This window comes from Pseudomicrostroma glucosiphilum, assembly GCF_003144135.1.
Source record: "Pseudomicrostroma glucosiphilum strain MCA 4718 unplaced genomic scaffold BCV69scaffold_22, whole genome shotgun sequence".
NCBI classification, from domain to species: domain Eukaryota; kingdom Fungi; phylum Basidiomycota; class Exobasidiomycetes; order Microstromatales; family Microstromataceae; genus Microstroma; species Microstroma glucosiphilum.
In genome coordinates, this window is record NW_020289934.1 from 41,926 (window position 1) to 63,626 (window position 21,701).

Sequence of the window (21,701 nt, forward strand, 5' to 3'; positions counted from 1 at the left end):
TGACAGTAGCTGTCCACGGCCCGTCCGAGGGAAGGCCCAGGCGAATGACGGATGTATAGCTGCTTGTTCGAGTGACACCTTGCGTTGGTTGAGATCCTTCCCCACGACAAGGTGCACACATCTCCCTGTGTGTGTGAAGTCGCATCGGCCGAGCAGGAGGCGCGTCCGCCAGCAGCTGATCAATGCATCTGCTGCAATCACTCTTGTCCGCCGTCATTAGAGCTTTTCCTGTCTATCTCGTCTGTCTTCGTCGAGATATCTTCGTCTATCATAGACCGTTCCAAAGCAGCTACCATTATAAGCAGGCCATTCTATGCTCAAGGCTGGAGGGTGTGTGCTGGGCGCCTTGATCCGACGCTTGCCTTGCACCGTGAGGAAGCGCCGGATAGGTCTGATGGTGAGTCATCGGGGAGGGTCATTGGCTTCTCAGCTGTCCTTGGTGTTGTGCAATACACAACCACTCCGGACAATCGTGGTCAGATTGTAGGAAAGTAGCTGGGAGAAGATGCAGTTGCCTTCCTGGTGTGGACGACAGCGCTTGTTCATGGGTTGTTGCAGTCCATGAATGCGCAAGGAGTACTTCGACCAGACCAATCTGCCGATGTGCTAACGAGTCAAGCCCTGCAGAGGTGATCTGACCTCTTGCAAAGTCTTGCTGGGCTTGCATGGCCTGGTAGAGACCGTCCATTCTACAAAGAGAGTCCCTTGGTGTGCAAGGTGTGCAAGACAGTGAGATATGTATTGGTGAACGAAACAAGAGATGGGACCCTGCAGGCCTCGGACGACGTTGGAACAGAATCGAAGAGCCTTGTCAGCACACTTGTCTTGACAAAGCAAGCCCATCAATCCGTAGGAATAGGCCTCCGAAACCTGTGAGAGGCTCTACGCAATCACGCACCAGGTACGAGCTCCTACGACACCACCACTCCCGAGCACTATCGTCCATCTCTTCCTCGCTCTCTCTTGTCATCGATCGAAACCAGCCCTTCCGATGTCAACGACCGCAAGAAGGAAGGCCGTGGTCGCAGTGCCGCCACGGCTACTCTTGGGAATGGGAGCTCTTGATGATCGTCCCGCCCTGCATGCGGCCAAGTGGACCTCCTGGTAAGGGCGAAGCATGCCCGTGTCGCTCCGCTCACCCTCGATTAGCTCAGAAGGCGTCAAGTGAGGAAGAAGAGGTACACAAGGGAGCACAGGGAGGCGCGCGGATCACCGTCCGACCTAATTTCTTGAGCCGGCCTGCATAGTCCCACCGTCCATCGCTGGAAAAGCCATCTCGTCCTCGGCCACTGCTCCACTATCTCGATTGCGTGGTGGAGAGCTACTGCGCTGTGAAGCGTGCGCTACGAATGGGCGAAGAGGGGAATGTAGCAGTCGTTGGTGAAGCGCCGCCCAAGGCGCTTGCCACTCTACTCTCAGCAAAGGAGGGGGGGCGGCGCTGAGGCTAGGACTAGCAGAGACTGTGAGCAGTAGGCTGCGAGCCTAGGTGGGATGCCGAGTTGATGGTGTGGGATCTGCTGACGCAGAGTGCTCATCTACTGTCCCGCATGCAGCCTATGGGAGAGGCCCGTATGGTGTGCTTGGGGGTGATTTGAGAGGGAGTGGCAGTCTGCTGTGCATAGTCTTGAGCGGAGGGTAGCACTGACGTCGATGGTGAGGTGGACCAGGAGGTACAGCCATTGGCCTGTGGTCAGCCGCCGCGGCCAACCAAGGTGAGCAACGCGGGGCTGGGCCGAGGTGGCGGGTGGGTGGCAGTTGCCTGTCCTGTCTGTCTGTCGAGGTAGGTGGCAGCTGTGCCTATGAGAAGGCAAGACGTCCTTGGGGCGCAGGCGTGGTTGAGAGGACGGCGAAGGTAGAGGGCGAGACAGGGTGGGACATTGGTGGTGGTATGCTGTAGGTAGACGAGGGTGGCCTAGTCTAGAATGGAATGGCAGGCGGGGGGGCGGGGCGGCGTGGGGTGGCAGGTGCGCGCAGTCGTCTCCCTCCGCACTCGATGGTCTGTGCGGCCCTGCCTCGCCCTGCCTCTGCCACTTGTCCCTCTGGCACCCCCTGTCAAGGTTGCCTTTGCAGCTCACCAGCTCAGACGAGGAGAATACAATTGCACGGCCACGAGGGCGAGTAAAGACTCTCAGCCGCTACACTGACACTGCCACTTCCATCCCCGCCCACGCACGCACGCAGGCAGGCAGGCAGGCCACTCACTCGCTCCCATCGGTCAAGTCTCGTGTGCTCACTGCGCCATGGCAGACGTGCCTCCACAGCTGTCCCTGAAGGAAGAGGGCAGCATGTTGCGCATCGCTCACCTGCACCTCCCCTCGACCATCGTCCCCGCTGACCTCGTCCACCTCGACGCTGATGGCAGATAGCCGAGGGCGCCTTCGCCCGTCGGTGCGCATAGACGTCCTCGTGCCCAGATCAAAGTACCTCTGCCCACCGCCGCCGCCGCTATTCTGCCAAGTCGCAGAGATCAGCGATGCTCCTTCGTTCCAAAGTCCTGATTCCCCTCCTCGTTGGATTTCGATGGACGGATCGCTTGGCGTAGTCACTTCGGCCTGCCCTTCAGCTTCGGCATCGTGCCATGCGAAATCATCATCACCCCATGCTTGATCCTCTTCGTCCGGGCACTCCGACAGGAACTCTTCGCATTCTCCTCGGTCTCTTGCGCCTCTCCTCTTGCGTTTCCTAGACTTCGACTTGCTTCTGGTACCACCAGTAACAGCAGCAGCAGCAGCCTCACGTTCCTTCTCGTCGTCCGTCTGAGGGCGCAGCCAAGCATCATCCGCCTCGTAGTTCATCACCTCATATGCTGCGTCCTGCACCTGACAAATATTGATCAGCATCAGCGTCTCCACGCGGCAGACGCAAACCTTCGCGGGCCACTGGTGTTCGTACTCGTACCCGAGGTTGTGCGCAATGAGCTGCAGCCGAGTATCCAGCCGTTGCAGAGCGCAGAGGAAGGATGGGTCCACGGTAAAGGCGTCGCAATCCATGGAGACGTCCTCCGCCCACTTGATCTTGTCGTATGGCATCGGCGGATAGATCATTGCCACCTCCCGCATCAGGGTCCACAATTCGTCATTGATCTTCTCTGCGCTCAGCTCTGCATCAGGCTTCCTGGACAGCGCCTCCACATCATTGACGATCTTCTCACGAGAGGCACGCAGAGCAGCGGCGTACTGCTTGGGTGAGAAATGCCTATACGGATTCGTCTTGCTGTGGTCTCTTGGCTTGTAGAGGGATTTGCGGGCCTGACGGTACGAAGAGGAGTACACAGCACGATGCTAGGGGTAAGTCCGATGATCTCTCGGGCTATCTCACATGTTTCAGGCACTTACCTTTTCTTGCTCAGGAAGGTGCTCGTAGCGCAGCTTACACAGGCGGGTAGACTGTGCCCTCGCAAAGTAAGGCGTGCGTGCCTTGAAGGTCGCCGCTTCTGGCGCCGGCACTGCCATCGGTGGTGCATCCGACATTCGGGCTTCTGCACTGAGCGCTTCTGCATCGGCAGTGTCAGAGCGACTGCACTCGTACGCCTGTAAATCTGGTGTCCTCGAGTCGAGGGAAGCTTGAGAGCACTCTCGCCCTCTTCTCCCGTTGGTGAGCGGCGTCGACGCTCTTGGGTGGTCCTCATCAACGGCCGTCGCGCCGCCGTCGCCTCTATCTCTGGCTCTATTAGCCGCTGCGGCCTCATCTCGCCTTCTCAGCCTGCTGGTCTCTGCAATGCCCAAATCCGCCCTCAAGCTGCGTCCATTCTTTGGCTTTTTCCCAGGCTTCACATCGGGCCAGTACAACATGTATCGTCCGCTCTGTCCTGGTGGATTGAGCTTCTTCTTGTCGTGGTTCAGAAGAGAGCCACCAGCGGACAGGACTGGACGTGAGCTGTGGAGCTTGCCGGATCGCTTGAAGTGCTGCATGCGTAGCCAGACGCGAAGCCACAATAGATTGTCGCCGGACTGGAAAAAGGGCCTTTCGTTTGGGACTTCCATGATGAGATGGGCTGAGTGAGGGATAGCTCGTATGGAAGTGCAGAGAGGGAAGAGCACCGCACACGCAGCCAGGCAGACAGGGTCGATGGGGTCGCTAAAGGTGAGTGTGGCGGTGACGAGGTGACTCAAGGGGCTTGGTCGCGGTACTGGAAATGCCAGGGGACGTGAATGGATTTCGGGAGACGTGGCAGAAAAACAGGTAGCCATGGGATAAAGGGGGGAGACCCACCATCCCCTAGAACTGCCGAGCAGTTTTGGCAGCAAAGGTGGCCGGCCTGTTTGTCTTGGTGTCGGACCTAGTCAGCCAGCGCGTCCTCCTCTACTCGCACGGGCGCATGGGCGTACGCACTGTAGCAGTGTTCTCTCGCTTCGGAACCTTCAGAGTCGTACTCCGGGCTTTGCTCTCGAGCAAAGTAGGGGGAAGGAGGGCGTCAAGGTCAAGGGGGTAATCAGGGCGGTCCCCCCCTTGGCTACTAGCCGACTAGGTACACTTTCGTCCCTGTGTGCCTGGAACTCTGACCTCTGCCCCGAAGACCAGATTTGCAAACCAGCCCTGACCCGCTCTGACTGCATGTAGCAGACGGTCCACCCTGCTCTGCAGCACTTTGAGAATCTTCGAAGTCTGCTGTAGGTGAGCCTCAGAGGCTATGTTCGTGCTATGCTCTTCAAAGACGTCGTGATCGTAGTCGTGATCGCGCTCCTGCTCCTACTCCTGCTCCTGACCCTGCCTCTGACCCTGCCCCTGCCCTGCCCCTACCCTGCAGAACGGCAAAAAAAATTCAATGAATTACCGCGTTTGCTGCTTACCCCTCCGGAATTCGAGGACCCCGGCACCAAAGTTTTTTTGCCTACACCCTACTTCTTTCTGCTGTTGGCGGCTGCTGGGGCCTAGAGGATGTGCACAATGGCCATTCCTGAGTGCAGGCGGGGTAGAAGATGGAGCAGGGCCTCAGGGAGTAAGCGCCGCGGCCCAAAGGATAGACTTTTCGCACCTTATCGTATCGCCGTCGTCCTCTCCACTTAGACAAAGTCAGAAGTACAGCTGGTTCTTGGCAAGAGCAGATACCAAGTCGACTCGACCAATCCAGAAGCAATGGAGCGCCGCGCCGAGCCGCCTTTTTTCAAACATCAAGAACGCGTCTATTCCAAGGGCTACCTGCGCGCCTTCGACGGTACTGCCAGGCAGCGCTGGCTAGGGTCCGTAAGGACTGCGAAGGAGGCGCTACGCAAGAAAGATGTGAGTTGCCTTTGATGATTGATCGAGACTGACAAAGACGTACTGTATGTCACCCAAGCATCTATACTGTACTCACCCCGATCTCCACCGCTCCATCTCCATCGCCATCCGGAAGCGCGCCGACTTTCAACACCTCGACTGGAGCGTCGCCTGGCAGTCAGCCCAAAGTCTGTCCCCATCCACGCCAGTACAGGTGGCAGCTCCAACGACCTGGATCCCACCTCTGCCGACAGAAGAGGAGCTCAACGCGCCCTTTGGAAGCTTTCATGCTGGCTTTATGCCAGAAAGTGAGGACAATGACACGATCTCTGCCAGGGTCTCCACGCTGCAGTACTCCTTCTATCGCGAGATGAAGGAGAGACTTGCCGAAGCCGAAAATCTCACGGGAGAAAGAGGAAGAGGGCGAGAAGCAGAGGAGACGGAGGCGGCAGAGGAGAGCGAGGAATGCAACACATCGTCTCGGATTATCGAACAGGAGGGCCAATCGCATCGTATTGGCTTCATAGGGTTTGCGCAATTCTCAGAGGACGCCTTTAGGCGCACTCCAGGGTCACTGTCAGCTGTTCCCTCGGCAGAGCAGAAGTTGGAGCTTGAAGTGAATGTGGTGAGTATGGCAGACGGGAGCGCTCTGGGCTCTGCACCAATCCAAGTCGTAGAGCGGCGTACTGACGGGCCCGGGTGATACTTCTATCCATTCACACACGCAGCAGGTGGCCATGCAGCTCGACACTCTCAATGTCAAGGCAATGAACATTTGCCTAGACAATGTCATCAACCGCCTGGAGCCGCCTGGTGAGGCGATCAATCTAGCGTGGGTCAGAATGATGCAGAAGGAACTCGATGCCTTGTTCTACCGCTGGCACGAAAATGGGCAAAGGGTGACAAGAGCCTACTACAAGCACATGGATACCACTGGTGGGCAACTCACTCCGCTGAGCAGGTTCAGCGACACGACGTCCTCTTCAGGGAAGCGATTAGGAAGAAGTTCTATTCGGGCCAAAGCGACGGAGATAGCCCTGGTCCTCCTCGCACGCTGCTTCGGTCCGGACCTCACCGGTGCGTTCCCCAGCGCCTTTGTGCGACCAATGGATCCGTTGCTTGAGAGCAAGGTACATCAACAATTAGTCGAGAGCAGCGAGTGGTTGAAGCTAGACGACGAGTGGGACAGGCTTTTCCGTAACGTGGGCGAGAAGCTGAGGGACTTCTATACGAGTACGGTACTGGACACCTCTGCTGCTTCTGGGAGCTCACGTAGAGGGATGAACCATCACTTCGAGCTGCCTTGGTTGCCTGTCACGACGCGTGAGGTATACTCGGAGAGGGACGTGTACTCGAGGATCTTTATGATGGAGCTGCTTCGCGAGGGATGTGGCCAGATCATCAAGGTGGCGACTACCCAGACATTCTGATCAGCGTCTCGGACCTAATCTGACGCGACCCTTCTGATATCTCAAGGGGGTCGGTACAGGACTTCCAATGTAAAGCTACTTCTCTGTATCTTCTTCTCTCTCTCTCATCCAAATGTAATCACTTTGTCTTACCAATGAGCACGGGTTTCTTCGCCCTCAATGTTGAACATTGTTCTCCTAGCGTTCCAGGCCAAGTCTCACAGCACAGTCCCACCAGTCGCTCAGACAAGGCGTACAAATGCAAAGGCGGGACGAGTGACGATTGAGATAAGGAAGTCGGACAAGAGCGGAGACAAGGAAACATACAAAGGCTTACAACAATTGCCTTAGTGAATGCTGGATAAGACCAGAGATCAGACCGGGGATGCTGCAACAGGAGAGCCCGCCGAGGCAGATGAGGCCCTTGAATTCGTACCATCGCGAACACCGGTCGCAAGACTAAGCGGCCTGGAGACATACCGGGAGCCTCGTCGCTGACCGAGCTCGCTCGATGTTCCTGCGCGTCTGGGACCCTGCACTTGACGCGCCCGATCAGCGTTCTTACGATGCGTCATCACCCTCTCCTGACAGTCGCTCAACCTGTACAGGTACTGATGGATCAGCCTGTCCGAGACGACGGTCTCACCGCGTGGAGCTGGCACGCCCAAGGCAAGCAAGACGACGTCTATCCTGTCTAGCAGTTCTGACATCCCTTCAGCTACGCGAGACTCCATGTGCGCCTGCCTGACTTCCCATTCCAGATAGTGGTCCAGTGGTCGCAGGTGGGGGACTCGAGAATTGTCTGGTAGTCTCATACTCTTGCGTAGACGGTCGAAGAGCTTGTTAATGGAGTCAAAGACATATCTCAGGTGATCAGCGGAGGGATTGCCCGTGGGGATGGCAGCGCGTGGTCTTTCGTCAGGCGTAATGACCTTTTCGACGCATTCGCGGATCAAACGGAAGCAGAGCTGGTCTTGCAAAACAGCTACCTCCTGTTGACACGGCAGTGACGAGACCAGGTTGATTAGCAAGTCTCTCTAGCACTGTGAGCTAAAATCGCTTTCCGACTCACCAGCATTGCCTCAAAGGTCTTGACTTCCTTTCTAGAAAGCCTTCCTCGCCAATCCTCGTCACCACCGAGTGCAGAAGCCGAGGGTACAAACTTGATCACATTCTTAGATCCGCCCTCTTCCATCTCAGAGTCCTTGTCTTCCTCAAGACTGTTGTCATCGGAACAGAAGGATCTGTCGGGATCTTCATACGCCTCCTTCAATTTGTTCCAAGAGGCAATCACCGTCCCTTGAGACTGTAATGAGCCGCTGCCTGACTTGCTTTTGAGAGTGGTCCAGCTCTCGTACCATTCCGCCGGAGGCGTCGTTCCGCTGTGCTGTAAGCGACGAAAGGCAGAGGCTATAGTGTCAGCCGGTGGAAAGTTTTCTATCGCTTCTTCTCCCTGCCACCTGAAGGACAGGAGCGGCCTTGCCATTCATCACGCACTTCGCGGTCCCAAAACTCCTTGGCCCAAGTGTGGCCTAAGCTCTCTTGTTGGTCACGTGCAACGGTAGGATCGAAGTTGGGTCGAGCTCGTAGATAACTGCGAAGATGTGGCATCTTGGTCTGACCAAGATCAACCCAGACCGGTTCGCCATTGACTTCCATCGTTGTGTATGAGATGGTTCGTAGGTTGTAGACGGGGAGAGGTGAAATACAGTGGGAGGATTGGGCCAAGGGAATGATAGTTTTGATGGTTGCGAGTGGAGTCGTCGTACAATCTGACGTGGTCTCTTGTAGTACAGGAGCACCCACCCTTTTTCTGCCTTGTGGGAAGCGACTTGTGGCGAGTAGTAGAATTGTCATCAACAAGGGACGTGGCGGCCATGACTATATGCGCGTCGCCCCCTTGCCAGGGCATTATTGGTGAACAGGGCCAAATGGACGCCCCGGCGCACCCCTTATTGCGTGATCAAGGGTGCGGGTGTACGATCCAGGGCTCTGAACCCACTATCTTGTGGGTGACTGGCCTCGTTGGTCAGTAGAACGCCGGTCTGGCTAGCCAAGAACCAATGGAGAGGAGTGGGGTTAGGGAGTTGTGATAATATCCTTGGTGGACACGATCGTGTGACTTGATGTCGTGTCCTGACTACACGAACGGTGCATCTGCCTGGTCGATGTATCCTATTCCCTCTGCCTTTGCACCAGGGCCGAGGGTGCGATGGCGATGGAACTTCAGGAACCGAACGAACCCGCTGTGACAGCAAATGCGTCAAAGAGGACCAGGTACAGTACCTGAGCGCATGGTGGAGGAGTCGAGACAGGCAGGGGACCAGGCGCGGACGCACAAGCGCCACCAACGCCCGCGGACAGTTGCGAGCACCAGCAGACGAGTCCTTCTCGATGCATACGTTCCTGCTGGACAGGGTACAGACGGTCATGCTCTGCTCTACTCCGCTCAGAGGAAGATTGACCACTTGACCAACTGACCAATAAGTCAGTCAGTCGAAGCAGGCAGGCAGGCAGACAGGCGGGGGGGTAAGTCACGATTCGCACACACTGGAATTTCTTGTACCTCTGCATCCCTCGCGTACCTCGATAGACGGGTGCTCCTGCGCTGCTGCTCGCATCTCGATGTCCGAATGACCCCCTTTTGATGGAAACAGGAGTGCATACAGTAAGTAGAGGCAGGTACTGTACTTATCCTGCCCCTTGGCCCAAGAAGCGATGGACGGACTGTACTGTACTATACTGTAGCATACTGTAATGTACGGGTTGCTCATTCTCTACCAGAGACTCCACTCATTGCTCGCAATTAGATTCGCCGTCGTCTTCATATTGACAAGTACTCTTGACCTCGCCGATGGCAGCTGATCCCACAATCGAGTCTTTCTCGTCTGGCAGGGTATCCTGGTGAGCTGCATTCGAGCTGCAGACAAGGCAATGTACGCCTCAGGTCGATATATTGGTTCCAGAGCGCTCCGTCGAGGAAGACCCCGTGTTCGTGATGCACTGTATAGTATGTTGTTGATTCGGCGGCCGGAAAGGCCGTGGCTATCTCACTAGAAGACAGGATAGGGATGGGGGGAAAGAAGGAGAAGTACACAATGCGCTGGTGGCGGTGAGCCTGCCAAGCCAGGAGCAGAGCACCAAGCACCACAGTGGGTAGTCATGTGGCTTGCCGAAGTCATCGGCATTCTCATCAACGTTCTGTCCTTCTCTCTACCTGCAGCGAAGTCGGCTTGTGTCCAGCCTGTCCCTCTCTGCGCCAGGGTCCCTACGAACCACTCTACGTACCCCAGTAGCCTCTACAGTCCTGACCACACGCAAAGTAGCTTCGCCTCGTAGCGTCTCCATTGCCCTTTTCCCGCCCTTTGTCTCAATCCATTCCCCCTACTCTCACTCTCACTCCCGCTCCAACCTCCACTTTGCCGCCAAGCGAGAGTCGTGATTGAGCAGAAGCAGAACGTCGTCTGCGCTAGGCTTCCAGAGCTCTGACAAGGTGCCACCCGAATCTGATTCTGACTCTGACTCTGACTCTGACTCTGCCTCTGAGTCCGGCACGATCCCAGTATCGGCTCTGGCGTGGGCTGAGGTTTGGCGTTGGGCTTGGTCTCTCGAAAGCCCGTGCATAGGTGAGTTGGGCTCGAGCTCGCCAGCGAGAGGGAAAACCAAGGGAGAGGAGAGACTCGGCCCCAGACGTCTCTTTTGCTTTGCTGGCGCCCTAGCAGAGTGCTGGGCGAGACCCAATTGCATTCGTAGCTCATGCGGCGGGCATGATACGAGTGTGTGCAGCTGTACACTTCCCTGAGGAGAGATCGAGGTTCGTGATTTCACCATGCGAGTCTCGCTTGTATTCGGTACTTTCGTAGCCAGACCGGCATAGGAAACGGAGGCGATCTCCTCTGCCGTTGACACAGCAGTGGCCGTAGCGGCCTGCTGCATCAGCTGTGCCGCCTGATCAACGGGCAGCAGCAGATTATATATAGACTTGAATCGCTCTGGCGTATGCCAATTAAGCTTGAGCTCACTGCGGAAGCAGAGGAGGCGCACTGGTTTTGCAGTAGCGCTTGCCGAGCAACTCGTCATCGTGGTGGTGTGGCCGTCGGAGCTCGCGCTGGTGCCAGGAGCGCAAGTGGTCCAACCGGCCGTGTGTTCGTCCGCCCTGGTACTACTCTCTGCCACATCCGCGCGATCGCCAGCCTTCTTATCAGTCCCTCGCTTCTTAGACCTCCGGCATGGACCGCCCTTGTGCTTCTTGCTGCGCTTGTTCTTCTCAAAGAGGTCGGCTGCACAGCTGCTCTGGGTGTCGCAAGGCCCAGGCCAGGCCAGGAGAATTCTCCTTCTTTGGTTTGCACCTGCACTTGCGCCTGCCCTTGGACTCGTGACGACGTCAACCCGACTCTCCCTATCCGAGCCGCTGAGCTCGCTCTCGGTAGCCTCTGCGCAATCGGCATCGGTGGGCGCGAGACTTGTCGCAGGTACATGCACATAGATGATGATGCCCGGCAGGGCCGGAAGGAAATTACCCTTATCAGTCACTGGATGTGATGTCGCTCGCGATTTTGCAGATAGAGCCCAGGGCGAGCGAGTCATGACTGCATTGACGACGAACACCAGTCCGAGGAGGTTCAAAACAGGAGCTTGAACACTGTCACTCTCTTGTCTCCCCACGCTCATGTCGTTGCTGATCACCGTCTGCATCCACTCGCCCACTCCGGGATATCGTCCCTCGAGTAGCGCACCGAGTGCTCTAACGGGCTCGTTGTGGGGCCAGACGACAAGCGTTTGAGGTTCAAGGTGGACCTGCGTGTGGGCTCGCGGAGGAGCTGGGTGGCGGAGTGTGGAGGATGTTGATGGCTTTGAGGAGTGGGCTCGAGCTGGATTTGAAGCCGAAGCCGAGAGAGCCGAGGGCAATGACAACGTAGCTGAAGACGTTGCCACTGCTGTTGACATTTGTGTCGCTGCTGTTGCTGCTGATGCTGAGAAATCCGTCGATATTGAGTCGGTCAATGCTTTCACGACTTGCGAAGTAGGTCGGTCGACAGAGGATGTACTGGTCAATGTCATTTCCGGTGAACTTGCCATTGCCAGTCCTAGTGCTGATGTTGACTTGGCGACATGTGCAGTGATTCCTGCGACTGCTGAGGCTGAGACGCCCGAGGTGCTTGTGACTTGACGCGCTCTGCAAGTGCCGGGCGGTTCGACTATCGGTGCTTGCTCCTGAGCCTGAGAGTGCGCAGCTGCAGCTGCGTCTTCCCCTATGTCTGCCTCTCTCTCGGCGGCGAGCCTGCCCATCTGGAGCGTGGGAGCTGGGAGAATGGCTGTTGAGGCGTCCATGTGCGTTCCGAGGCTCCGATCGATGTCCATTGCGCCAATGTTTGACATTCTGCAGAGCGCAGAAGAGTGTACTGTCGCTTCCTCATTCATGCTTCCGCCGTCTTGTATGCCGGCGCCAGCCTCTTCACCCACATGTTCTTCCAGCAAGCAGTCTTGCCCTTGTTGGGTAGCGGGCTCCTCACTTCCAGCTGGCGGTAAGAGGTCGTCTTCATAATCGCACTGGTCGAAGTCGCCGTCCAGGTCGGCGTATCTTGCGTCTTTGTCCCCCCTTTGCTCCTCGATGCTGTCATGAGGATAGCTAGGGCTACGATCCGGCAGTAGCTCGTCTTCTTCATCTTCTTCCCGCTCCTCTGCTGTCTGCTGCACATCACCGCTATTGGAAGCGAATTTGGTAGTTTCGTGCTTATCAATATCACACCGATCTCGATGGGCTGCCCCACCCCCTGACTGCCTCTCCCTCTCCTCTATCCATTCCTTTACAAAAGCCTGAAAGGAGTTTTTGAGATCTTTGGACGATCGTGCAGGTTTCTTGGGCTTACTCCGGTAGGCATTCAGGATGACGGGATAGAGGGGTCCGCGCACGCACGATGGCGAATGATTGGGTTTGGTGTTTGACAGCTTGTAGTAGTATGTGGGTGTTGGGCGCACGGTCGGGAAGAGAAAGGGTGCGGTATCATTCCACTTCTGGCGAGAGATGAGGAGGCTCCATGGACAGTTGTTGCGCTCGTGGGTGGTGCATTTCAGCTTGAGGTAGTTTGAGAGTACGATGTCGAACCGTGCAATGAGAGTAGGAGTGCAGTTGAATTGGGGGGGAGGGAGAGTCAGCTCCGCAAAGCTATCGCAGTAGTCTAAGCACAACCTTGCCCTCGGCCACCCAATTGCCAAAGGGGCACTTACTCACCGTGAGAGTCCCATGGGTACTGTTCTCCCCGGCGCGGACCAACCAAGGCTTATCAGGGTCCCTCTTCTTTTGTGGCTTGGGAACAGTGCAAGTCCCAGCTGCTGCACTTCTTGACGGTCCTTGGTGGTCGGTAGTGATGGACTCTACCCGCGCTGCTCCTCCTTTGTCTCCCTGAGATCTGCTTCGCGCCAGCGTCTCGTCTTCGGCGCCAATGTACACCCTGGCAAAGAATTCTGCATCCTCTTTTGTGAGAAAGTACATCGGCAAGACGACCTTGTTGAGTCTTGTCGATGCTGCTTCGACTCCTCCTCCTGCTCCTCTCTCACTCGCTGGTGATGGCGATTCTCCTAACCTACATTGATCCGCCGGTGGTGGAGGAGGAGAAGGCGGTGGGGAGGGGAGGTCCTGCCAGCGTACGCGCACACGGGCGGGAGGCGGCTGGGTGGGCGCCAGGAGTGCATTGGGCCTGGCGGTACTTCGAAGGGATGGGCCAAGATGTTGGACTTGTGAGGCTGAGCGGCGAGTAGAAGACGGGTTAGACGACGACTGAGTGTCGGAAGGCCGTGTGCGCTTGCCGCCGTGTGGATCTGTGCTGGCCTCTGTGCAGCCGCTTGGTGTATGGTCAGGAGTGTCGAGTGCATCCCTCGGCCTCTTGGCGTGTGCAATGGCCAGTGCTTGAGGAGGCGGATGGGAGCATAGGTAGGACGGAGGACCCATTGTCGTCTCTTGGCTGTGGTCATCGTGGTAGTCATGGTGAGGCTGCTGCTGCTGCTGCTGCTGCTGCATGCCGACTGTCCTGTACATGGAGTGACCAAGCGGGATCCCAGGGCTGGCTTGTGGCGCAGAAGTACAGCAGTTCCTCGTCCGTCGAGGATCGCTGCGAGTGCAGAGCTTGACTACGCTGCGGAAGCAAACGGGCGGGAGGGCGAGGCAAGGAGGGCACACACCCAGGCGAGGGAGCAAGGTGGAGGACTGCGTGCAAAGCCCAAGGAGGGAGTCAGCCGAGGATTGCCTACACACACACACCCACACGCACACGACGATGCCAGAGGCTGTGTGTGTGCGCCTCTTGCTCCGGAGCGGGCGGGTAGAGGTGTGCCTGCACTGGAGGACTTGGCATCAAAGCGGGCCCTCTGCCGCCGCACCCGCCCGGTTTTGCTCTCGCACGTTTCCCGGTCAGGCACCGCCTCCCTCGGAGGACGGCTGGGGGCAAAGGCAATCGTCGCCGCCTTGCGTCTGACGCCGAGGAGCAACAGAAGCTGAATGTGGCCGATACGCGAGGAAAGAGGGCCAATGGAGCATACAGTTACACACGCACATACACACACACACACACACACACGACGACGACGACGACGCCGATGGACTTGGTGCCGGCAGCTCAGACCAGAGAGGCAAACACAAGGGAAAGAGCGCGAGGGGCTGCGATGGCAGAAAGCCGAGAAGCAATCGACGGGAGTTGATTTGGGCGGGCGGGGAGCAAATGGGTCGCGACCAGGGGGCAAAGTGGGCGGCGGCGGCAATGGATGAGTTTGGCAAAGGCAGCCTCGATGCACAGCAGGCGGCAGGCCCAGGGGTGAGTCGGCCTGGCTGGGCAAGAGGGGGTGATCCAGGAGAGAGCAAAAGCGAGGTGCCTCTGTCCTCGTGCCCCTCGCTCCTCTTCCAGGGGCAAGCAGGTGTGCCCTATATAATCAAGCCCGCTCCACGCCCACCTTTCTCCCCTCCCCCCCCAACCACCACCACACCCTCTCTTTACCACCACTTCTTCCCGGCTACCACCACTACTCCCACCATGATCACATGATCACCACCTCGCCTTCAAGCTCTCCGGAGAGAGACAAAGACTATGACGACGCACTTCTACGGGTAAGCGGGCTGATGGCCTCATGTCATTCCTGTGCTGGGTCACTTCCTAGTCTCGGTCGACTTGAGTCTGGGGTACTACTGTAAGTCATCCTTTTCCTCGGTACGACTTTGAGTCTGGAGTGGTACTAGGTCATTCTACCCCTCTCTTCGACTTGAGTCTTGGGTGCTACGTCATCCTTTTCCTCGGTACGACTTGAGGCTGGGGTGTACTACTAGGCCATTCTTTTCTCGGTTGACTTGAGTCTTGGGTGCTTCTGTAGGTCATCCTAGTCATCGGTACGACTTGAGTCTGGGTCCTGCCCAACACAGCATGGCGGGCGTTGGAAGACTTGCTACCCTAAGCTGCTACTAGTCTTCAAGGCTTTGATCGAGTGGGCAAGTCAATGGATCAAGCGTAGGTGTAGTACATTGCTGGCAAAGTGGTTCAGCACGAGCATCGCTGACATCACCTCTTTCTTCCCAGCCCTAGTCCTATCTATCAAGGAACACATGACTATCATGCCTCTCGACTACGATGTCACTCCATCAACAAGCTCTCACGAGGGTCAGTCCCCAACCTCTTCGGTAAGTCGTCAAGTATGTTCCATGCCGTCATATCATAGGCTGACAGTCACCTCCTCGTTCCACGACCTCATTGCAGGACTTCCTTGACGCCATCAACCCATCAAGGTCCAACGTTCACCCACTTGAGGATCCTCAAGAACAAGAGACACAGGAACTGGGCTTCACCGTGCCGTCGGCGGAGCTGGGCTACGAAGGAGGAAGGGTAGAGGCGTTGTACCCTCGACATCAAGAGGAGTTTAGGGTACGGTTCATTCCATTTGTGTAAACCAGTCATACTTCTCTTTTGCAAACACTGCACCATCATGATTCGACACAACGTCTCTGGCACTGCTTGATCCCGACGATGTGCTATTCACTCCAGCTTACTCTTCTGCAACAACTGACGAATCGACCATCATCCAAGTCTCAGCATCTCCACTCCCGCATTCGCCCTTCGCAACTCGTCTCCCATTCACCTCACTTTTCGACTGTGTGCCTTCCAAAGACGATACTTGCATACCATCCCACGGCCAATCCATTGGCTGCGACCGTTGAGAGCAGGACCACTGTCCGACCTTGTACGGGTCCAACTGCTGACCTTGCCTCGGATGGAAGAGCCAGCAGCACCAGCATCGAACGTGGAGTACCTATATGTCAAAGGGAGGGCGTACTGGAGGTCACGGACACAGAGGGCCTTGTCGCCCCGCCTCCCGCCTCAATTATTGATGAACACCGAAAGCATCGGTGTGCAAGACGTCTGTCTGTCTGTCTGTCTGTCTGTCTGAAGTCTATGTGTGAGAGTTGAGAGTGAGAGTGAGAGTGAGCGGAGAAGAAAGTGTGACTTGCGTCGGTTCTGGAGACGGTGTGGACTCGCACACTGTTACGACCCAAGAGGATGGAGCCGATATTCCGAGCTACTGTACGCAATGGTCAGGCGGGCCGAGAGTGGGCAGCATCCATTATGTCAAGGCGGATGCGGTGCAATACTGTAGTGATAGGGGTACCACTGGCAGTGCTACAGTACATCTCGTGACCTATCTGCACAGCACATCAGCTGACCCATTCCCTGTATGATGGTGGTGAAGGTGAGCTGCTGGTGAGTGTCACACCCCTGTACTGCGTTCATGGTACAGTACTGGGTGGGTGAACACCGGGTGATGTCAGTCTTCTCCTCTTCACGGGTACTCTCTTGCCATGGGGCGCTGGCGGCATAGACATGATGTTGATGAAGATGAAGCTGCTGCCGCGGTGTGGCAAGACATCCGACGGTGACCCTGCTTCGGCAAATCGCTGAGCCATGCCCTGTAAGTGACTGAGTGGCTGTCTCAGTCCCCCCGCCAGTGCTTCTGTTACTCTTTCCCTCCATGCTTCCATCCTACTGATCATTTCCCAACCGCAACAATTGAGTTGAGGCTGCTTCAGCATCGTTCCCACCCTTCACAACGCCCCTCATTCGGCGGCTCACCACCATCGCCCAAACAGTTCCCGGTCTGCCCCTGGCAAACCACACTACTCTCTCGGGTCTGAGACCAAAGGTACAGGTCGGACCTCGCGCCGAGCATGGTCCCTGTCTATGCCACACCTTCGACCTCGACAAGGAGTTTTCCCACTTGCGCTTGCAGAAAAGGATCACGAGCCGCGAAAGTAAAGCTCTGTAAAGGAAGAGGAGATTATCGTGCATTCAGAAGCAAGGAACAGCTGGAGACGGAGACGCACGAAACGCTATTGTAAGTCTAGGCTGATCAGGTGGCTATTCAGGGCATTCTCCTCGCCAAGGCTCCAACAGGACTTTATAAGATGGCGGTGGCGAAGGCGGAGGCTGCGAAGAATGGCAAGATCCCTCTTGAGATCAAGCAGTGTTTCGAAAGCTTGACCTTCTCAAAGGAAGATGAACGTCTCAGCATGGACCAAGCTGAGGATGGCGCGAGCGAGGGTGTAGGCGACTGTGAGTACGAATTGGTGTAGCTCAGACCACGGTACACCGTCAATGAAGAGCCGAATCTAAGCATCTCCCTCACAAGGTACTCCGGGAATGAGGAAGCAAGCTGCTGAGCGAATGTCTCTTACATCGAGCACTCCGGACCATCAATGCTCCGAGCTGGCAAAATGACTCTCCAGCTGTCAGTCTCTTATCAGACGATCTCATTCAAACTCGCAGTGGTCTGTTCATGCACGTAAGGCTCACCGTCATCGCAGTGCAGCTGCCCGAACGGGCAGGAAGGCAGGAGGACCTGAGAGCGCATTTGTACCTTCGTCATCCATCTCTGGCTACTTCATTCGCTCAGGCCTCTAGTACCGCTCCTGACTTCAGGCTCAAATGAGCTGCGTGACCGGTCCGGCCCAGCCTTGTGCAGAGGCATTCCTGTCACCGCCGCCCCCATTGTTTCCACTCTTTGACCCGAGCTCTAGCAGCTGGTCCTGAAGCATTCATTGTGCAGTCGGAGACGAAGAGGTGCAGCACAATGCGGCCGTGTAGAATTGTGAAGATCTGCGATGTCTGAGTGGGGCAAGGGGCCGTGGCAGCGCCGATCGCTGTGCGAAGGTCATGTATCATCCGCACATACTTACCTCGATCCTCCTAGCCCTACCAAGGATCCTACCGGCACGAGTCGCCGCTGTTTCCCCACCCTCGCTATGCAGACCTTCTTTTGCAGCCGCAGTGCTCTGGACCCATGCCAAGTGTGCGTCTGTAAGCTCACTGCAAGGCGGGCGAGGCCGCTGCGTAGGCGAGACGCACTGATAGGCGGGGGTCGCCTCCCTCCTTGAGCCCTGGTGCTGCTGATGTGCGAGCAGGCGGGAGGCGCGCAAGGAAGTCTGCAGCGGACGTGGAGGCGCAGCACACGTGGCTGATTCCGCTCCTCCTCCAGCAGGAACCAGACAGGGGTGCGGCTCTGCACCACCCTCTCCTCTCTGGTACCAGACAAGAGCGCTACTGTCTCTGAAGCAGCGACAGTCTCTACGTTGCCACTGCCACAGAGTTATCTTCTGGCAAGACACAGGGACGTTTGCCAGGTTCTGCGCCACTCTTCCCACGGTCCTTGACGCACTGCTCGGAGATTAAAGCTGCGTCAGTGAGAGGGGGAGGCTTTCGGCAGCTCCACCAGTGTCAAGCACAACAGAGGTTCCAATCGCCACCTTGCAAGATCCCAGATCAGAGCCATATACACCACACCTCGCATGCACTGCCACATGCAAAGTGGCGCGAAAGCCCTTGGGCAACGGTAGTCTTATCACTGCTACGTCGTATTTTAAGGCTCGACGAGCAATCTCATGACACACCGAGATCGCATAGAACTCCAAGTTGAAAACTAGTACGGGTGATCTCGTCGCTCCTTTGCTCCGCCCTCATCTCATAGCGAGGATCAGGAACAGGGCTGCGAGCGCGCGACTGGCATCAGACCTAGACCTTTCTCATGCAACCTCGGCGAACACGCTACGGAGCGGACTCGGGGCCCTAAAGATACGCTACGCCCTGCCCTCTTTCGAGAAGTACGACAGCGACGTTGGGTTGTCAGAATCTGCGCACTAAGCAGCGCTTCTACCGGCAAGACATCTGCCCATGGCTGGCCCAAGGAGCTGGGAGAAGAGGGCTGGGTGGCAGAGGAGCCGACAGGCCACAGATCTCGGGTATATCTCTGTCATCGATCAGCTCTGGCAGACGATTGCATCATGGCAAGGTCAATAGGGCGCCTATGTAGGGGCACAGGGGCAACAAAGTGCGAACAGGACCTCCTTTAGAGCGAGCAGATCCAATGGGCACTGCAGACCCGGGATGGAGGATCCACGTCGGTACACCGTCTGCTCTCGTGCATTCGTAGCCGAGGAAAGACACCATTGCTTATGGAGCATCTTTTCCACGACGGGCTTGCAAGGCTGCAGCCAGAGCGTCTCGTTGCACAGCGCCTTCACAATATCGGCAGGGAGGATCAGCCGGAACAGACTGTCAGCGAGAAGGCTCACCTATCTACCACCAGGGAATCAACCGAAGCTTGTCTAATTGGCACCCTCTTGGGTCTCGATGCAGGGTCTTGCTCCCATTGGCAGTAGGGAGAGCAGTCTGACGCCGGAATTGTCGAAGGTGTGCAGCGCCACGACCCAACCTTCCGCACGAGGGCTCCTACAAGCTCGCCGACCCTATCAGACCTAGTCGCCTAGCTCAGATTCGCCGAAGGCTTGAAGCGCACGAGTGGCAACGCAGAGAGACGCTGGCACGCTGCCGTATCCAAGGAACCCGTATTGCTAAGCACTTATACCACAAGCCGCCATATGTGGCCAGAGGTCAATCGGAAAAGAGAGTGATCTATGAATCCATGGAAGCGGCATTCCCCACGCCAAGTATCAGCTGTGACAGCTGACAGCTGCTTGGTGCCTGACTCTGAGGAGGTGGCTACCTACCGCCAACCCTTATCGACAACACGCCCCCCTTCCTCCTTCCCAGACTGTTCAGTCAGACCGAGACGATCCTTCAGACTCGGACCTGACAACTCTCTACCCGTAGCATGCATGCTGGCTCCAAATCCAGCAGTAGCGGGGCCACGGCCCGCAAATTCACTGCCGTTGATAGCTCGAAACGATGGCTGGACTGTGCTGCTTCGCTGAGCCCTATTCCTCGCATCCTCTCTCACCTGCCGGGGTGAACGCCCCTCGGACTTTCGAGAAGCAGCCTTCCTCCAAACGCCCTCATTGGAGGCCCGAACTTCCGGTCTCGGAAGCCGCGATCGATCGCTGTCCAATGGCTTCGGCTCTTGGACGATACTCATGGCGCCAGCCGAGGCACCTGCAGGCAGACCGTCTATCTGGTTGAGCAAAGAGCAACAGCAGGAGTTGCACGACCCACTGTACTCACTTCGTCTAAGCCTTGACGATTTCTGATGCAGACTTAGGTCTTCAGGGGAAATGAGCGCCAGGCATGCAAGCTCAAATCTACTCATCACTAACCTCTCGCACTTTTTATTGGGATGCACCAAAAGGAGCAGCCATGCCTCACAAATCTATGCTACATCTGCCGGTCTCAGCTAGTCCAGGGCTACGAGGAGCAAGCACAACGGTCAGCGGCACGCCTCGATGGACGTTGCCTGGAGTCTGCTGTGTGGCTGCGACTCCCCCATCAGTCTACTCACGCTCCTGCTGCTTAGCCTTCACAGTCACCGCGCTGTCAGTAATCTGCTACCGTAACCTCGGCTTGTCGTCGAGGGCCAGGCTCCTCCATCACGATTGATCTCTGTGCGGAGCATCGACTCAGCTCAGCTGAGGGACAATGAGCGATCAGCACTGTACGAAATCCTCAGCTAGTCATCGCCAACCCTTGACACCATCTCTCATTCAGGACATTTCTTGCACTAGGAGCGACATCGCATCTGCGTAGAGAGAGCACAGCCCGCCTTTCCTCATGCCCTACTGTACTGTACCTAGAGTGGGGCTCGCTCATGTAGCCAAACAGTCCCCTTACTGGTCAATGGAGCTCCCGAAGGCACTCTCTGTTGCATAGCTTCGAGGACAGTGACAAGGTTGTTCTGTAGAACGGCACTCAAGGCCGGACACAGCTCCCGTCCATTGCGACATCCGACCAGCTGAACTTGAAGGGATGCATCGCGTCCATGGTAGCCCGACAATCTCGCAACGAGACACAGAGAAGAAGACGAGAGCCATACCAGCCGGCGGCTGTACTCTCTCGTCATGGACATCAGCAACTCCAAGACGAGCGCACTGATGTCCCTCGCTCTTGCGCGGCCTCGGCGCTGCAGCAACGGGTGTGCTGTGACAGGCAACATCAGACATCTGGGACGGTACCGTCTGCGGAGGATATCAAGCTACTGTACATCAGTAGTACCGTCATCCAAGGTCATATCGCATGATCTCACGTCTACAGGAAGCCGATTTTTAGGTGGATCATCATCAATTGCACTGGGTGTATCCCATCTCGCCTTTGATTCTGGTCCTGTGCAGGGAGCAGCCCTCACCCAAGCCAATGTTGACAAGGAAAAAGGCATATCTGCTTCTGCTTTTGTCGTTGTGCAATCGATCTGAATCCTACCGGTCAAGCTCACTGACTACGAGTCTGTAGGGTGCCATTCTCGATGCGAGTCTGGACCGAAGGAATCTTGTGACCTTGTGAAAATCACGTCCTACAAACCTGTGGAGGTGTGCCCCGACTCCAAATGCGGTCATACTTCCTACGCTCGAGTGATTACGTCAAGATCTACGATTCTGAACTCTCCATAGAGTAGATCGCAACGGACGCCCAAGCTCAAGAGCGGCCCTGTCCAGTTGGTGGCCACAAACGGTGTCAGCTACCACGTGCAGGGCCTCAGGGTCCTCGCCATGTCAATCCCATCCTGGAAGACCGAGGCACCGCACAAGGTCGGGCTGCGCAACAGTGCCAGTGACGAGAAGGTCTTGACTGCTGGATCGCTACTCCAAACGAGTAAAGTCTCACAAGTCATCCTTCAGCC

General features: G+C 56.6%; 7 protein-coding genes across 7 annotated transcripts in view; 2 read left to right on the plus strand and 5 right to left on the minus strand.

Moving 5' to 3' along the window:
* BCV69DRAFT_285807 (hypothetical protein) overlaps nucleotides 1–768 on the minus strand; it is a 790-nt gene extending 22 nt beyond the window's left edge. Inside the window, exon 1 of the mRNA XM_025493497.1 lies at nucleotides 1–768. This exon is cut by the window's left edge and continues 22 nt beyond it. Coding sequence (XP_025344853.1) covers nucleotides 416–688 — 273 coding nt within the window. The 5' untranslated portion in view covers nucleotides 689–768 and the 3' untranslated portion in view covers nucleotides 1–415.
* A 1,430-nt stretch (nucleotides 769–2,198) lies between these two features.
* BCV69DRAFT_315296 (hypothetical protein) lies at nucleotides 2,199–3,983 on the minus strand (the record flags this gene model as incomplete). Its single annotated transcript, XM_025495189.1, has 2 exons — nucleotides 2,199–3,248; nucleotides 3,336–3,983. 2 exons carry the CDS (start codon nucleotides 3,981–3,983, stop codon nucleotides 2,199–2,201), a joined length of 1,698 nt encoding a protein of 565 aa, XP_025344854.1.
* Nucleotides 3,984–5,076: 1,093 nt separating this feature from the next.
* Nucleotides 5,077–6,783, plus strand: BCV69DRAFT_315297 (hypothetical protein; the record flags this gene model as incomplete). The annotated part of the gene is made up of 3 exons (XM_025495190.1): nucleotides 5,077–5,220; nucleotides 5,336–5,824; nucleotides 5,928–6,783. The coding sequence occupies 3 exons, from the start codon at nucleotides 5,077–5,079 to the stop codon at nucleotides 6,627–6,629; spliced, it is 1,335 nt and encodes a 444-aa protein (XP_025344855.1). The 3' UTR covers nucleotides 6,630–6,783.
* Nucleotides 6,784–6,982: 199 nt separating this feature from the next.
* On the minus strand, nucleotides 6,983–8,267 carry BCV69DRAFT_301931 (hypothetical protein; the record flags this gene model as incomplete). The annotated part of the gene is made up of 3 exons (XM_025494624.1): nucleotides 6,983–7,600; nucleotides 7,681–7,995; nucleotides 8,106–8,267. 3 exons carry the CDS (start codon nucleotides 8,265–8,267, stop codon nucleotides 6,983–6,985), a joined length of 1,095 nt encoding a protein of 364 aa, XP_025344856.1.
* Nucleotides 8,268–9,576: 1,309 nt separating this feature from the next.
* On the minus strand, nucleotides 9,577–13,865 carry BCV69DRAFT_130316 (hypothetical protein). Its single transcript, XM_025489217.1, has 2 exons — nucleotides 12,841–13,865; nucleotides 9,577–12,683 (listed from the first exon to the last, which is right to left on the minus strand). The coding sequence occupies exons 1-2, from the start codon at nucleotides 13,642–13,644 to the stop codon at nucleotides 10,005–10,007; spliced, it is 3,483 nt and encodes a 1,160-aa protein (XP_025344857.1). The 5' UTR covers nucleotides 13,645–13,865; the 3' UTR covers nucleotides 9,577–10,004.
* A 123-nt stretch (nucleotides 13,866–13,988) lies between these two features.
* BCV69DRAFT_315300 (hypothetical protein) lies at nucleotides 13,989–16,033 on the plus strand. Its single transcript, XM_025495191.1, has 4 exons — nucleotides 13,989–14,416; nucleotides 15,016–15,100; nucleotides 15,170–15,270; nucleotides 15,347–16,033. Exons 1-4 carry the CDS (start codon nucleotides 14,324–14,326, stop codon nucleotides 15,533–15,535), a joined length of 468 nt encoding a protein of 155 aa, XP_025344858.1. The 5' UTR covers nucleotides 13,989–14,323; the 3' UTR covers nucleotides 15,536–16,033.
* A 3,410-nt stretch (nucleotides 16,034–19,443) lies between these two features.
* Nucleotides 19,444–20,419, minus strand: BCV69DRAFT_129916 (hypothetical protein). The gene has a single exon (XM_025489215.1). The coding sequence runs from the start codon at nucleotides 20,178–20,180 to the stop codon at nucleotides 19,641–19,643; it is 540 nt and encodes a 179-aa protein (XP_025344859.1). The 5' UTR covers nucleotides 20,181–20,419; the 3' UTR covers nucleotides 19,444–19,640.
* Nucleotides 20,420–21,701: the final 1,282 nt, after the last annotated feature.